Source organism: Myotis daubentonii, chromosome 10, assembly GCF_963259705.1.
Source record: "Myotis daubentonii chromosome 10, mMyoDau2.1, whole genome shotgun sequence".
Lineage (NCBI taxonomy): Eukaryota > Metazoa > Chordata > Mammalia > Chiroptera > Vespertilionidae > Myotis > Myotis daubentonii.
The window spans coordinates 33,367,815-33,384,302 of NC_081849.1; the positions used below are offsets into that span (position 1 = coordinate 33,367,815).

At 41.3% G+C, this 16,488-nt stretch overlaps 1 protein-coding gene across 12 annotated transcripts in view; it reads left to right on the top strand.

Moving 5' to 3' along the window:
• AGK (acylglycerol kinase) overlaps window positions 1-16,488 on the top strand; it is a 75,474-nt gene that overhangs the window by 48,894 nt on the left and 10,092 nt on the right. For all 12 annotated transcript variants that reach the window (XM_059712006.1, XM_059711997.1, XM_059712000.1 and 9 more), the window contains 7 exons: window positions 11-43; window positions 1,502-1,596; window positions 4,088-4,157; window positions 6,863-6,942; window positions 9,461-9,518; window positions 14,696-14,843; window positions 15,280-15,377. In XM_059712006.1, coding sequence (XP_059567989.1) covers window positions 11-43; window positions 1,502-1,596; window positions 4,088-4,157; window positions 6,863-6,942; window positions 9,461-9,518; window positions 14,696-14,843; window positions 15,280-15,377 — 582 coding nt within the window. The remainder of the gene's footprint in view (window positions 1-10; window positions 44-1,501; window positions 1,597-4,087; window positions 4,158-6,862; window positions 6,943-9,460; window positions 9,519-14,695; window positions 14,844-15,279; window positions 15,378-16,488) is intronic.

The following is a 16,488-nucleotide window of genomic DNA, read 5'->3' on the forward strand; positions in this document are numbered from 1 at the left end:
ACATTTGTAGGTTGTTACTGGAGTTCTTCGAAGAGCAGATGAGGTGAGCTTTTAAGAAGAGTCATTGCATTTTACTTTTATGTTTCTGTTCTTTTTATATCTCTTTACTTCCTTCTTTTACCTTTTTCCCCATTTTGTATTTTAAGGCAGCACAAGTGTGGGTCCTTGGATTTTAGAAAGACCCGTGGGGCTGCCTGTGTCCTCGGACACTTTTATTAGCCTGCGGCGGACTTACCTGCTTTGGGAATCCAGAGTATCCAACAGCTTTCACCAGGAGTTGTTTAAAACATACAACTTTTTATACAATCTTTTTCAGAGGATTCCTTTATAAATAAATATTTACATGGCGAAATCTAAAAAATGTTAAGTAAAAAAGGCAGGCTGCCAAAGCACATTATGCATCTCTGCAAAGTTTTAAAATGTAGAAAACAGATCTAGTTGGTGGATGCCTTATGTAGTGAAAGAGTAACAACAGGATGGAAAGGCATCACACCCTTGGGACAACGGCTTCCTCTGAGAGCGAGTGAGAGAGAGAATAGGACCAGAAGCAACTGCAGTTATTTCTGTATCATTTTACTTCTTAAAACATCTGAAGCAAACATGGCAAAAAGTAACATTTGGTAAGTCTGGGTGGTGGGTGTATGAGTGTTTGTGACATTATTTTAAACATTTTTCTACAGCAGTTTAACATATTTTGCAAATAACAAGAAAGAAGACCCTTCCTGGTCCCTTTGGCAATAATAATAGACCATCTTCAACATAGTCTTTAGGGCAGTGGTTCTCAACCTGTGCGTCGCGGCCCCTTTGGCGGTCGAACGACCCTTTCACAGGGGTCGCCTAAGACCATCCTGCATATCAGATATTTACATGACGATTCATAACAGTAGCAACATTACAGTTATGAAGTAGCAACGAAAATAATTTTATGTTTGGGTCACAACATGAGGAACTGTATTTAAAGGGCCAGAGGTTGAGAACCACTGCTAGGCCTTACAGTGTGTCTTTGTGGCATTTAATTCAGTGGCTGTGCCATTACTTTCTGCTACACAAACTTGCTGATCCCCTTTGCCCTAGTTATACTTGAGATAGTTTATAAAGTACTTTCCCTATCATTGGCTACTGTACATATGTTAGATATTTTTAGCTGAATTTTATCTGCAACTTTTTCAAAATAATGTGACAACATAACACACTGTCACAATTGTGCATTCATCTGTATCTTTAAAACCCTTCTTTTTTTGACCAGATTTCTTTAAAGTAGTTGCTAGTAATGAGCACCAAAATATTTCTTTCAAATTCAAAGTCCTGTCATTTTCCTGGACTGCCTCCTTTTAGGAATTGCTCCAGGCATGGCCCGATTGCTGGTCCAGGGCCTAGGAAGGGAGACAGGAAGGCGGGCCCAGGTCACTTCGTTACTTGTCTCATAGGAGACACATCTGTGCCTCTCTGTTCAGCCTGCTTTTCTGACCATGACAATAACACTTCCTCTTCTTTCTCCCAGGCTGCCTTCAGCAGGATTCCCATCGGATTTATCCCACTGGGGCAGACCAGCACTTTGAGTCAGACCCTTTTTGCCGAAAGTGGAAACAAAGTCCAGTAGGTTGACAAAGTGGGCTGTGGCTGAGCGAGCCTGGGGATGGGCAGTTCCCCTGTCGGATATGATATTTGTGTTCAGTTTTGATAGCCTGGATCCTCAAGTCATTGAGAAGACCTAGGTCAGAGACTAACCTGTCAGTTCATTGGGAAGGTTCCCTGCTGGGTGGTGGGACCCTGATGATCTGACATGAAGTCACCAGGTCAGGTATGGAGGTGAATACCGAAATCCTTTTCAGTTGTAAGAATGGCCTCCCTGATTCAAACTGTTTTCATACTTTTGCATTCTGAGATTCCCTAGTGAAAACAGATTTGCACTAATCATTTGTTTGCTTTAGGTATCTCCAATGACAAATAGCAAGTCCCTTGTGAAATGGAACAGTAGCCTTGGCTTCATTATCTTGATTGTATAAGTAGCTAAAACAACGAAATATAGTCACATCCTTTGGGGAATGCCTGACGTGGAAGGTGTATGAGTAAAGCAGGCAGAGGAGCAGTGTCGCCCTAATGTCTAAATTAAATTGCAGGAGTTGGGCAAATTGTTGTTGTTCATTTTTATCCAAAGCATTGTGTAAAAAAGCCCTTGCCTTCCGAGGAGATAGGAATCATGAGTTTGAGGTTTGAATTAGGGATTAATATGAACTGGAACAGATGGTTCCCAGGCTCTCACGGTCAGTTGCCTGACCTTTACCGTAAGCTTGGTGACACCTGAGGGGCAGTCAGCTGATGAATATTTGTTGAATGGCTTAATTAAGATCTTATGATGTTTTTGGTTATTATAACCATTTAGAATCAGTAACAATAATGATACTCAGGTGATTTTCTTTCAATTTTTTTTTTCCTTTGGGATTTTGATTAGGCTTGTTTTGTGGATTTATTTTTGCTATTGTAATTTTAGGAGTCATCTTACATCTTTTCATTCTATATGTTCTCTATTTTTATAAAACCTGGGTTCACATATCAAACACGAGACATAAACATAGACATATCAGAGCCTTCATTGAAACATTGCTTGCGTGTCAAACCTTAACTAATAGGGAATGTTTAGCTCCTCACAGTCATGCTGAAGCCCGTTTCAGTTCACTGTCTTTTCATTCCCCGTTTAGAATTTCTGGGGCAGTAGATGTGGCAATGAATTACTCGAACAGTTTTGTTTACCCAACATAAATCCCACCTGGTTTAGGTTTTGGTCGCTGTAGAGAGCTAGTCTTTTCCTTTGTATCAATAGTGACTATTGAACTGCAGAGCCAATATTCTCAAACATGTCACCCATCAGGACGGAGCCGTGTCCTTGGAGAACCCTTGCCTGTCCAAAAGCCAGTTTGTGCCCAGCGTGGCCACCCTGAAGGTCTTCGTAGCCTTCGGCTTTGGGAGCTGATTTTCCTGTAGTTATTATGTTGCTGCCTCTAGCTCTATTTAAAGATTGAGGAAACATAATTTAGAGCACACTCCAGGGCTCTTAGGTAATTAAGTCAGTCTGCCCTGGGTTCAGAATCAGGCAGGCCTCTGCACATGGCAGATGCCTGAGGCTATTGGGAAGAACAGGCTTTGCTTTTTGTACTGTTGTCAAGATGTGTTGTCCCAATTAGTGTGGGAGGAATCTTGGATTGGAAGATTGCAGGTAAATTATCATTAAAAAATAGCTGTAATGTGCTACAGTGCTGATCTGTTTAGAACTTGGCAGTTGTTGCTGGAGAATAAATTTAGGTTGCGTTTTAGCTGTCTTCTGCCAAGCAGTTTTGAAAAAAATATTAATATAGGAAGGCCTTTTTTTATAGTTGCAACATTTGTTGTTAAGGTCCGCCTCTCAAGCACTTCCTAAACCCTCTCAGTGTGCTAACTACTACACAGAACACGTACAGTGACTGACCCTTCCTACTGACTTCCTTCACAATGAACATGTTCTGGGTCATCTAAACTTGTGATACTGCATCTTGCTGTTTCCTGAATTGAATCTCGTTTTCTAAACTGCTATCCACTTCATAGATAGTATCTGTATTGGGAGGAAAAAATGGGGTAAAGGCATTTCGATAAAGAAATATGAGAAAGTAAAATAGGTTGTTTCTTATGTCCCAACTTGCTTACTAAGGAACCCAGAATATAATCTAAGCATTTGCATGAATGTGCATGTTCTTGGGTTTTAAGGTCTCTGAAGTTGTATCTAACTTTGTTAGCAACTCCCATTCAAGTGGATATGATTCATCCTGACCACGCTGAGGGGGCGGTCTGTGGGGCTGTGTCAGAGCCTCCCGCTGTATTTGTGTCAGTCGTTCTTTTATGCTTCTTTGTTCTGTGTTCTCGGTTTTTTGAAGGACTATGTGTTTTTTTCCAGAGCCAATTATTATTACTGTGGGGGGGGGGGGGGGAGAGAGAGAGAGAGAGAGAGAGAGAGAGAGAGAGAGAGAGAGAGAGGAGAGAGAGAGAAAGAAAGAGAGTTGGGGGAGCTGTTGCTTATTTTTCACAACATGACCATTTCCTTCTTGTTATCTTTCAGACATATTACTGATGCTACACTTGCCATTGTAAAAGGAGAGACAGTCCCACTTGATGTCTTGCAGATCAAGGTAAGTCCTTTCTTGAGTTTGAAAATATTAACAAAATGATACACATAAAGAAAACAAAATGTAACATTTCAAATGAGATCATGAAAACTGCAGTCCCTCTTCTTACCCTTTCCTACCCCAAGTATAACTTCCCAGAGAAAAAAATTTTGCCTGTTTATTCTAGTCACCACAAATAAATATGCTTATGATGCTATTTTTAAAAATTGTGTTAAAAATGTACATAAAATTTACCATCGTAACCACTTTTAAGTGTCCAGTTCAGCACTGTTAAGTATACAATACTAGTTTTTGATTTATAAATTTTAGACCTTATCTCTTGGCCTCTTTGTTATGCATAAGAATTGCTCTGCATCTCCTCCCAATATAGTTTTGTCACTATTTTTAGTTCCTTTATTGATTAACTTTGTACCTCAAGTATTTCTCTGCCTCATATGGCAGTTCTGAGTATTAAAAGAGCTAATAGCTCTGACTGGTGTGGCTCAGTTGGTTGGAGCATTGTCCCATACACTGAGAGGTGGCAGGTTCCAGTCCTGGTCAGGGCACATACCCGGGTTTCAGGTTGGATCCCCAATCGAGATGTGTGTGGGCAACTGATCAGTATTTCACTCTCACATCAATGTTTCTCTCTCTCTCTCTCTCTCTCTCTCTCTCTCTCTCTCTCTCTCTCTCTCCCTCCCTCCCTCCCTCCCTCCCTCCCTCCCTCCCTCCCTCTCCCTCCTCTCTCTCTCAAATTAATTTTATTTTAAAGCATGTCCTCGGGTAAGGATTTTAAAAAATGGAATAAAAAGAGCTACTAAATGTAAGCACTTAGGACAGGGCCTGATTTCATCTTACCTGTTTGCACGGTGGCCTCCGCTTCCTCCCATGTTCTGCGAATGTTAAAATCCTTCTTTTGTTCCGTCTGTTCTTTGCTGGGGGTTGTCATTCTTTGGAATTCAGATTACTTGGTTGTCTTGCAGTCTCAGTTCACAGGTGGGCATAAGAAGTATTGTGATTTTGTTAGATTATCTGGCTTTTCCTCATTTTTACGATGGGAACAACGTTCTTTGTAACTTCTTACATCCTAGATGGGAGCAATATTTCCCATTTTCTATTGGGTTGTCTCACGCTGAGTGATTTGTAGATGAACTCATGAATTGTTTTAGAAATATATTTGCTGACAATGCAAATATATTGCTTAGAACCAGTAACACCCAAAGCAGTGAGCATCCTGACATCCAAATATAGTCTCTAAAGCCAGTCTCTAAGATGCGTTACCAGGACTCTGTGAAGGGCTGGCTTTCAGAGTCAGGGCAAGGAAGTACTCAGAAACTAAGAGGGGCAACACAGAAAGACATAGGAGACAGCCCGATGGTGCCCACCTGGCCAATTTTGGGGCAGTTGAAACATCAGAAGTATAATGCAATGGATTATAATACATTAAGTAAAAATGAAGAGTCCACAGTGATATTACAGAAGAATTGCCGGTTTGTAAATACAGAAGGAGTGATAGAGTGAGAGAATTACCATTTTGTAATCACCAATGAAGTCATTGAGATCCTCAATAGCTGCTAGAACTATTAGATAAAGGGTTGTTAGGAAACAAATACTCTCACAGTATCACAGATTACTTAGTAATTGCAAAGGGAACATATGCCTTAATAGAACTGCTATCCTAAAATGTTGCTATTAGTTACATAGCGTAGGCTGTAGGCATATTTACAATTGGCGAACCCATGAGCTTGCGGCCTCTTTTTCTTTGTTCTTGATGTCTGGACTCTCTACCTCATTGGTCACAATAAACATGATTTAAGTTGCAATTGAGTCTTTGGCATACAGTAAAGCTAAATTGTTCTCACAAAAATGGGAGGGCTGTGCTGAAATTCTAACCTAGCAGTTACTACACATCAGCCTCTATGAAGATATTTAAAAATATTATTACTCAAGAAGGTGCATCTGGATATATCTTAATTGAGTGATTTAAAAGCTTGCTGCTTTTGGTACATGTGCGAGAAATAATGCATTCCAGAGTAACTAGGAATTAACTGGAAATTATTATATATCCTGGTATGTATATTATTCTTACTTTAAGGAAGGTCCATCACAGAGCATAAACTCTCAGAGGTGGCTCCATTGTGTATGTTTTCTATACATTGCGTATGTCACTGACTTACTAGATACTTCCTGATTATAATATGTATATGCAGTATTTCGCCATAAAGCATTGGACCAAATCCAAATCACTTTGTGTTCTGACTTATTACAACAAGTAGCAGGCTGTATTTTCACATATTCAGGTGAAACATTGTAGTGTGCCAAGATTCTGATCTTACTTGAGAGCCCCTGGCCCTTTAAAGGGGATGCAGGCTCAAATCCTCTTGGGCTCAAGCAGGTGCATGAGAGCAGAAGTTCTTGCTGAGCCGACACCTAATGGGTCCAGGAACCAGAATAGTTAAGTACTCCTTAATTTCCAGGCTGAAGTATGATAACATGTTCCCTTGCCAGCCGGTTTATGAGCTCTAATATATAAAAGTTAGTTTCATTTAGAGTATGTTTTATTCAAGTACTTTTCCTGAACACTCACAGAGTTGATTTCTTAAATTGTGAACATCCTTTTAGAATTTGTTTGATGAAAAGTAGGCCGTGTTCATTCGCTGGGTACTTAACTGTAGACAGTTCCAAGTTATTGTCAGCATTACTTTAAATTAAATGTGTTTTACTTCCAGGGTGAAAAGGAACAGCCCGTGTTTGCAATGACTGGCCTTCGGTGGGGATCCTTCAGAGACGCTGGCGTCAAAGTTAGCAAGTAAAGGATTACTGTATGGATTGCGATGACTTTTATAAAATCTTTTTATTCTGTTCCTGTCTCTCAGGTGTCACTATACATTGATCTTCCAGGAATAGATCTGGTGGATCTGGAGGTTGACTTATCTATGATTAATAGAGTCAGAGGTTTGCATCTTGTGCTGAAAGGTTGGGGGAAGTTCTGGTTTCCTCTGCGCTGGCTTGGTGGTGGCCAAGGAGGAGAGGGGGACCTGTTTCTAGAGGTACTGCTTCAGGCTCACGCTAGACTGAAGGGGAACGGATGGCCTGTCACCCTGAACCTGCTTATCTGGTACCAAGTGACAGGCACGGCTGGGGCCAAAGCCGCTTCCCCAGCCCTGGCCGGAGGACTCCCTGAGAGCTGCCCTGGAAGGCTGGCAGGTTGGGAAACCACGGCTGCCTCTTAGAAGGACAGTGGCCGCTTGGTTGTGTTGTGAGATGGAAGAAGCAGACCTGTTGGGGCTGTGACTAGAGGGCCGTCGCTAGCTTTTAATGGGAATGGATTTACTTTTGGAAAATTCATGTGTAACATGGAACTCTTGGCCGGGAGAAGGGCTGCATCCTGTCTGTTTGATGGGGAAGGGAAGGGCAGGCGGAAGCCTCCTGAGACGGGACCCAGGGAGCCGCTGTGTGAGGCTCAGGTCACACCTGGTGGGTATTGATTTTTACCTTTTCTTAAGAACAGGCTTACAATTTTAGTATAGTTTGAATGGATTATGATGGATCTCACACACAGCTTTTATCTTTCACTTCATGGGCATTCCTGCCAGAATGTCTCTGCAGATTTCTCTTGCTGTTCACTCATTATTCTGCTAATGATGTTCCCTGTTGACAGTGGAATGTCAACAGAGATGTTACTGTGTTGTTTCACACTCTGTGTTATTTAATAGTTCCCATCTTTTTATTTGCAAGTCTGCCAGGAGTACCTTGTGCTTGATCTGTAATGTCAAATAATACCAGCAATTCACCGAGAGGAATTGCTTAGTTTTTCCAGAAAAAGTCTGGTGAGGACAAATTGCTTTCAGATATGTTGATCGATAGTTATACACAACCATAGGTCAGCCCCTTTAGGACTATCTCCCACACTTGCCAATATTTTGATTGATTTCTGAACAATGGATTTTAAAATTCCACTTGTTATGTAATACCTCAACTAAGGCCATCCTTGCAGTTGCTCTGTGTATGAGGAAACTATAAAGAGGCAAGAAATGACTTCTAACTGGCCATGCAAGGTGACCAACATAGTGACAAAATTTGCTCTTGGTAGATATGAAGGGAACTGCAGACATTTGGAAATAAAGTGCCTTCATTGGGATTTATTTCTATCTGGCTATCCGGGAGACAAAGAAAATCATAACATTAGCTGAAAAATGCTTAGAATGGCTCCCCATTGCTCCCTGGATTGTCTTCTCATTCTTGCATTCGAGGCCCACCTTCCTCCATCACCACCCCTGATTGCACAGTTATGTGTATTTCCTTTTAAGCTTTTACTCTGGCTCTTATCCTCACCGTTTCCTGCACCCTGGCCTCTCCTTTTGCCTGGAATGAGTTCTTTCCCTCCGTCATGTATCTAAGCCCAGTGCCTCTTTCTAAAGTACACACCATACTGTGTGCTTGTGCCATTTTGTTGTACAAGCATGGCTGTTCCAGTGATTTTAAGCCCTTAATGATTTCGTATCCCTTCTTGACTCTCCTTTCCAATAAATAGTAATCAGTTTATATGATATCATATATATTTATATAGTTGTCTACTGTTTTCTGTTACTTTTTTGGACCATATTTTCTCATAAGCCCTCAAAGGCAGGAATTTTATACTCTATATTTCTTTAGATTTCTCCACAAGCCTAAATAAATGCGTATTGACAAGAATCAAATAGGGAGCAGTTAAGATGGGCTGGTTGTGACATATAAATTTTAAGAGGAATCTAGTTTTTACCACTTTTCCAATTCCAAGGAGGCACCTTTCTCTCTTCAGCAGCTTTTATGTATTTAGCAATATGAAGTAGACCCTCTTCACTCCCAGGTTCTATATTTGCCGTTTTAAAGTTGCATAACAAAAGCAATGTGAAATTATGCTGCTTCATAAATTTTAAAGGTGTGTTTGTGTGTGTGCAGGCACATTTAGCTTGTGGGTAACACATCAGGTCACCAGCACTGCATCTCCTTGTGGCTTTGTCATTCTCTACTCAGTGCTCCTTGGGTGTGTACTCAACTATATTCTGTGGTTAAGGATGCATTACAGCAATACTTGTGAATTTAGAGATTCAAGGAGACTCTGATTATATATCCCTCCTAAATTGCAAGGATCTAGCTCCTGTGTAACTAATTGCGTACTGTTTGACATGGCATTGAAATTCGGATTTAAATGTTCTATAATACTCTTTTATGGTAAGCCATGATCCCCAGGCCTCAGAGCAGACATTCACAGGAGGGGTGTAATTTCTATCATGTTGATCATTCCTTTAATATTCTAATTAGATTTTTATCTTGATCTTTCTCAGGTACTGGTATCTTGGGCCCCTAAAAACCAAAGCAGCGCATTTTTTCAGCACTCTTCAGGTAAATGCAATTTACAATGTAGAAACGTTCCCTGAATTATTTTGTTGTTATGCCAGGATGTGCATATTTGGATATTTAAAAAATTCTTTGTATCTGACAGATGTATCTGACATGCTCCAGTACTAAAATGAGGGATATTTACTTACATACAAATCCAGAAAGCATTCCTCGTGTACCAACTCATTCCTTCCATTACCAAGCTTATAGTTAATTTCTTTCTTTTACATTTTTTTAAAAAATGAGTTTTTATTGATTTTAGAGAGAGGAAGAGAGAAGGAGAGAGAAAAAAACATCAAGGAGAGAGAAGCATCCGTCGGCTGCCTCCTGCACACCCCCTACTGGGGATCAAGCTGAAACTCGGGCATGTGCCCTGACTGGGAATTGAACTGGCAACTTCCTGGTGTCTGGGACAATACTCAACCAACTGAGTGACACCGTCCAGGTATTAATTTCTTTTTTATATAGACAACTTTCCATTGTCTATTCATTCACTCACTCTGGCCGGACAAACCTTGAACAGAATGACCTATATCTCATCAGTCATTTGCATGTCTGAATTAGTATCTAGAAATAAAGATTTGTTTCTGAATATATCTTATCATACAGGTTTGATATATTTCCCTGATTAAGACTCAAAAAGTCCCCACCAGTGTAATAAAACAGGTTTCAAACCATGCTAACCAAATACGGGTGGTGGTTACTGTATTGGCCAGTCCAGATATAGGACATTTGCATCACCAGAGGAGGTTCCATTAGTGGTGCTGCTATAGGCTGTATACTGAAAAATGTTCACATGGAGAAAAACTGAACGATGTGTGTTAATGAAAATGCTAACATGTGTCATCCTTACCTGTGGACTACACAGTGTTCAGCTTTTATGCAAATCAAAGTGGTATATTCACAGTTTGGCTGGCTGATCTGAGGACGGGCAGATGAAGTGAAAAGTTTGGTTATATTAATATTCAGATTATCATGTGGTTTTCTAATTATGGAAGTAGTATATGTCCATTGCAAAACATTGCTCCCTTTACCTTCCAAATAAATTTCGGTTAGTAAAATGCATAATTACTATTGCTCAAAGGAATAATTTCATTGGTGGAGTAGTGAGTGTACAGTATTTAGGAAGAAATCTAGTAACTATATAGTTAAGTTGTAGAACCTGGGAGAATCAAACTATTCCAACAATTTCTTTAGCAAACCATTATTAAATATCTGTTGTGTGGCCAGCCCTTCTATGTGCTTGGAATACAGAGTTCAATAAGACAGGTTTCTGCCTTCAAGGAGTGTGCATGTGCTGAGAGTGAAGCACAAGTAAATCAATTTGGCAAGTGTGATGAGAGAAACACAGAAGAACTAAGATGGAGGAGAAAGGAGGGCACCCACCTCTGACTGAGGGCCAGCAGTCTTCGCAGTGCAGGTGCCACTTCTAAATATTGAAGTATCTGTAGGACTAGATAAAGGGCATTCTTGGTGCCCTAGCTGGTTTGGCTCACTGGATGGAGCGTCGGCCTGCGGACTGAAGGGTCCCGGGTTCGATTCCGGTCAAGGGCATGTACCTTGGTTGCAGGCACATCCCCAGTGGGGGCTGTGCAGGAGGCAGCTGATCGATGCTTCTCTCTCATCGATGTTTCGAACTCTCTATCCCTCTCCCTTCCTCTCTGTAAAAAATCAATAAAATATATTTTTTTTAAAAAAGGGGCATTCTTGGGGGAGGGCCAGGGTGTGTGAAGTCACAGCGGTGAAACCTGGTCTTTCATTATGGCCGTAGCATGGCCGGAAAGGGACTTTGAATGTTAGGTAGGGGCAGTTTATGGCAGGTGGGATCTGACATTTATTGATAAAGCACTGGTGGGGACTTATTGAGTCTTAGGGAAATAACAGAAATCTTTTGGCAGCAGTGAGGACAACAGATTGTGTGGGTAGCCAAAGGCAAGGGCATCAGAAGACTGTTAAAGTAATCTGGGTGAGAGGTGGTCATGAGGTGTAGACTGGATGGTAACAGTGAGCATTGACAACAGAGATGGGTTAAAGAGATATTGAGGTGGAATCCTCAAAAGTTGGAAGGAGAGTCTAGGATTCTGAGATTTCTGGTTTTGAGGGACTACAGTTTAATAACTAAGAGCTTTCCATTAATTTTGATAATATTGGCTTAAGATCAAGTGTGTGAAGATGAAATTTTCAGTTTGGCACATACTGAGTTTACCATACCCCTGGTACAGACAAGTGGAGGTACAGTTGTGACTTAGGTCTAGAATTTGGCAAAGAGATGTGGGCTGAAGAAATAATTTACATGTCTGAAGTGTATGAGTAGCATTGAAACTATGGGTTTGGTGAAGTTACCATTGAGAGAATAGATGGTGAGAAATAGCCCTTAGGAACCAGGGAAGATGCCTGAGAAGTGCTAAGAGGAAGTGGAGGAGAGAGTACTGATAGGAGCCAATGGAAGAGAGACTTTCAGGAAGAAAGTGAGATTTTAAGAAGCAATAATGAAGAGTCTAAGTAAAGACAGGAGAGTATCCATTGAATTTGGTAACCTCTGAAGGTTTGGTAAGTGGAGGGGCTGAGCCATACTGAAGAAGGTTAAGGAATAAACAGGAAGGTAAAGTGGAGACACCAAGGGTAGGCAACTCCTTCAAGAAGCTTGACTTTCATGGATGGAACTGGAGAGCATTATGCTAAGTGAAATAAGCCAGTCAATAAAGGAAAAATACCACATGATCTCACTCATTCATGGACAATAGAGACCATTATAAACTTTTGAACAATAATAGATACAGAGGCAGAGCTGCCTCAAACAGATTGTCAAACTGCAGCGGGAAGGCCGGGGAGGGTTGGGGGGCAGGAGGTAGGGGGGTAAGAGATCAACTAAAGGACTTGTATGCATGCATATAAGCATAACCAATGGACATAAGACACTGGGTGATAGGGGAGGCTAGGGGACTGTCTAGGGCGGGGGGATAAAATGGATACATATGTAATACCCTTTGTAATACTTTAAGCAATAAAAAAAAAAGAAAAAAAAAAAGAAGCTTGACTTTGAAGGGAAATGAGAAAGGCAAAAGCTAGTGAGAAAAATAGGATCAAATGAGTGTTGATTCTTTTAAATGGAAAGATATCCATGTCTTTACACCATGAAGCAACAGAAAAAAAGTGGAGGAGGGGGAAGAGAGATGAACGAAAGGAGAGAAAAAGCATGACTGAGCTGGCAGAATCCGTGAGCAAGTAGAAGGGTCTGGGACCTAAAGTACTGGGTTGTCCTTGGACAGAGGAAGGGACACTTCTTCCTTGAGACAGAAGAGAAATGAAGGAGTGGTCCAGATGAAAACAAACAGGGAGAGTTAAGGCAGTTCTCACTGAGATCCTGGTATTCTCTCTGAAGTGTAGCAAGCAGCGTGACCTGTTGAAAATGAGGTGATGATGGTATGGGGAATTTAAAGATAAAGAAAATAGGGAGGTTTAGAAGGATTATCGAGTGGCACTGAGGACCTGAGACCAAGAATTGGTTATGACACAGATATGCTTGCTTGGGTGATTGTTTTCCCTGTATCAATGCTCAGCAGGAAAATTTTCCCCTCCAATAATGCTGCTGAGCCTTGATGAAGTAATACAGAAACCTAGTGACAAGATTGATCCAGAATTGGAGCTTCTCAGGGCACATGTTGTGGAAGACTAAAGACACGAGAGGGCCAAGGGTGATGGAAAAAGAGCATTAAAGTAATGAACTGATAATTAGGCACTGAGGGAAAATGGTGTGGTCAGAGACTGGACTTCTCAATGTGATAGAAAACTTGGGTGTGGGTAGGATCTTGAGGGGCCAAAAAATATCTCCCTTTTCTTCCTCTTCTGAGTTTGAACCAAGTTATAAAAACAAACACAGGAACAGGCAGATGGAGATGAAAATATTAGCTTTAGAAATGTCAGTAGGAGTGATGGACGCAGCTGAGATGTGTGGTCGCTGTCTGATTTCTCAATATCCCAACTGAATTTATCCATTCAGCACATGTCCATTAGTGCAGACTGCCATAGTATGCTCATTGCATGATAAAGCAGCACAAGTGTGAGTCAGAGAAGAGGGGCTGGGTCCATGCATTGAAGAGAAGTAAGAGGTGGAGTGAGAAAAGGAGTTGTTACTCTTGTAATTCACCCATGAAAGCTTAAGAACAGGGATTAGTTTGCCCAAAAAAGACGTATTGGGCACAAAAGAATCAACTAGATAAGTAGATTATGGGGTGTGATTACAGGGGTATAGATGCCCAAGATGGAATAATTTTGGGTGGCAGGAAGGACCAGATGTGGCTGTGGAAATGAGCAGCTGTGGTGAATGAGAGGTGATGTTGAGGGCTAGGCTGTTGTTTTAGTAGTTCCTGTGCAAACTGTTGAGACCCAGGACAACACTGGACTTGGGGTGCAGGAATTAGAAGACAAAACACCTAGAGCAGTGATGGCGAACCTTTTGAGCTCGGCGAGTCAGCATTTTGAAAAACCCTAACTTAACTCTGGTGCCATGTCACAGAAATTTTTTGATATTTGCAACCATAGTAAAACAAAGATTTATATTTTTGATATTTATTTTATATATTTAAATGCCATTTAACAAAGAAAAATCAACCAAAGAAATGAGTTCGCGTGTCACCTCTGACACGCATGTCATAAGTTTGCCATCACTGACCTAGAGTGTGAGAATGATGATCTTTGAAGCAGGAGTGAGGAGCCTGGAACTGGGTTGCAAGGCTGGGCTACACCATTCTGGCCGCTGTGGGAAGATGATTCCAAAAATGAAGAAAGTATTGATGCAGCTGAATTCATCAGTTTCTTTTATGTGTCATCATCAGTAGACCAAAGATAAATTTATCCTGGGGTAGGATCTACGCTCATTCATATTGGGGTTTGTGGACAAGTATAAGCAATTGTTGATAGTCCACTTTGATCTCCTCTCTGCTCCACGTGACAGGTCAGTGGAGACAGCAGTCACTGAGTTCATGGTTTTCAAGATAGGCCTTTAATAGGAAAAGAAAGCCTGAGGATTCCATGCTCCAAATTAGAGACAGTTCCATCCAGGGAGAAATTAGTTGGCTTTCTAGCAGGTCTAGGCAGAATACTAACCTTTGCATGCAGAAACTCCCAGAGGTTGGAATTTTGTGTTCATGACGAATGTTTTTCTCTCTTCACTTTAAAAGGAGTGGCCTCAGACGCATCAAGCCTCTATCTCATACATGGGACCTAAAGAGAGACCTCCCAGTGGAGCAGAAGAGACCCCTCCACGGCCCTCTCTGTACCGGAGAATATTGCGAAGACTTGCATCATACTGGGCACAACCGCAGGACGGTGAGCAGCGGGTGGTCGAAGATTGAGAGCCCTGGTCAGTTCAGGACTGCCTAACGCAGACCCCAAAATCAGTGTCAGGCTGACCTGGAGCAGATGCCTTCCAAGGACCATTGCAGTCAGCCTCCTGTGCACCACAGAGCAGGGCCCAAGCCAGGACAACGTCCCATGAGTGGGGACACCCCGTGTCATTTAAGACAAACTCCCTCTTTCAGTCACTGAGCTTTATATATTTTTGGCTGTGTTGGTAGGATGTTTCAGGCATAGAGACTCCATTCTGAGCCTGGCTTTTTATCCCGTATGTAAGAAGTATGCAATGAAGAAAAAGGTGGAGTCAGCAGACCGGCGGAGGCCAGCTAGCAGCTGGCAGCTGGCCGTGGGTGGTGGAGGGTGAAATGTTAATGGGAGAAATTGACCTGTGTCTAATACATTCATACAGGCGTTTCCAAGGAGGTGAGCCCTGAGGTCTGGAGAGATGTGCAGCTGTCCACCATTGAACTGTCCATCACGACACGGAACAGCCAGCTTGACCTAACGGTAAGTGTGCTTTTTATTGGTATCTGGGAGAAGTGACAAAGGTGACATGCTCTTCCACTAATTCAGTATTTTTACTTTTACCCTGTGGCAGTAGAGAGGAAGGAAAAATAGCAATGAGAAGAAACAGCTGAGCAAAATAGTGGCTGAATGCTTAAGGGACTTGATCACATATTCTGGGCACTGCTTAGAAAGACTGAGGGCCAAAGACCTTTAGAATGAAGAGTTAGCTTGCTCTCATTTGTCACAGGAATAAAAAGTCATGGAACTTTCACTTGAGTGACTATATTAAATATGTAAGTTTATGTCTCCAGGAGAAAAAAACTATACACACACACACACACTCACACACACATTTATGTATATGTATACACAAACACCTATCTGTTTACATATTATTTTAGTCCAATCTATTGATATGCACTGTCCTATATGGTAGCATGTGGCAGTTTAAACAAATTAATCCCAATTAAATAAAACTGAAAACTCAATAGCCCTATGTGGCTGGTAGTTACCATCCTGGAAAGCAAGATCTAAACCGTTTCCATTACTGCAGAAGGTTCTACTGGATAGTGCTGCTACCGACAATACACTAAAAAATTCTGAAATAAAGCAGAGGTTGGCAAACTAGTCTGCTACCTGTTTTCGTATAGCCCACAAGCTAAGAATTGATTTTACATTTTTAAATGGCTGGAAGATAGTCAAAATAATTAATAATTTGTGATAATGGAAAGTATATGAAATTTGAGTTCAGTGTCCATAAATAAAGTTTTATTGGAACACAGTCGTATTCATCCATATACATGCTGTCTGTGGCCAGTTTTGTGCTGAGTAGTTGTGACAAAGACTATGACTTAAAAGCCTCCAACATTTGCTATCTGGCCATTCACAGAGAGTTTACTGGCCCCCGATATAGAGAAAGCCTTAGTAGTGTATATTAATGAGAATGCCAATAGAAAAGTTAACCTGAACTCTAGACTAATTATTATAATCAGGTTTTATGCAAATCAGAGTAGTGTGCTAACAGTTAACCTGGTCAGTCGGGAAACGGGCACATGGAATTGAAGGCAGTGATGAATGTGTGAGTGGAGTGCAAGGAATGCACTGAAAATTT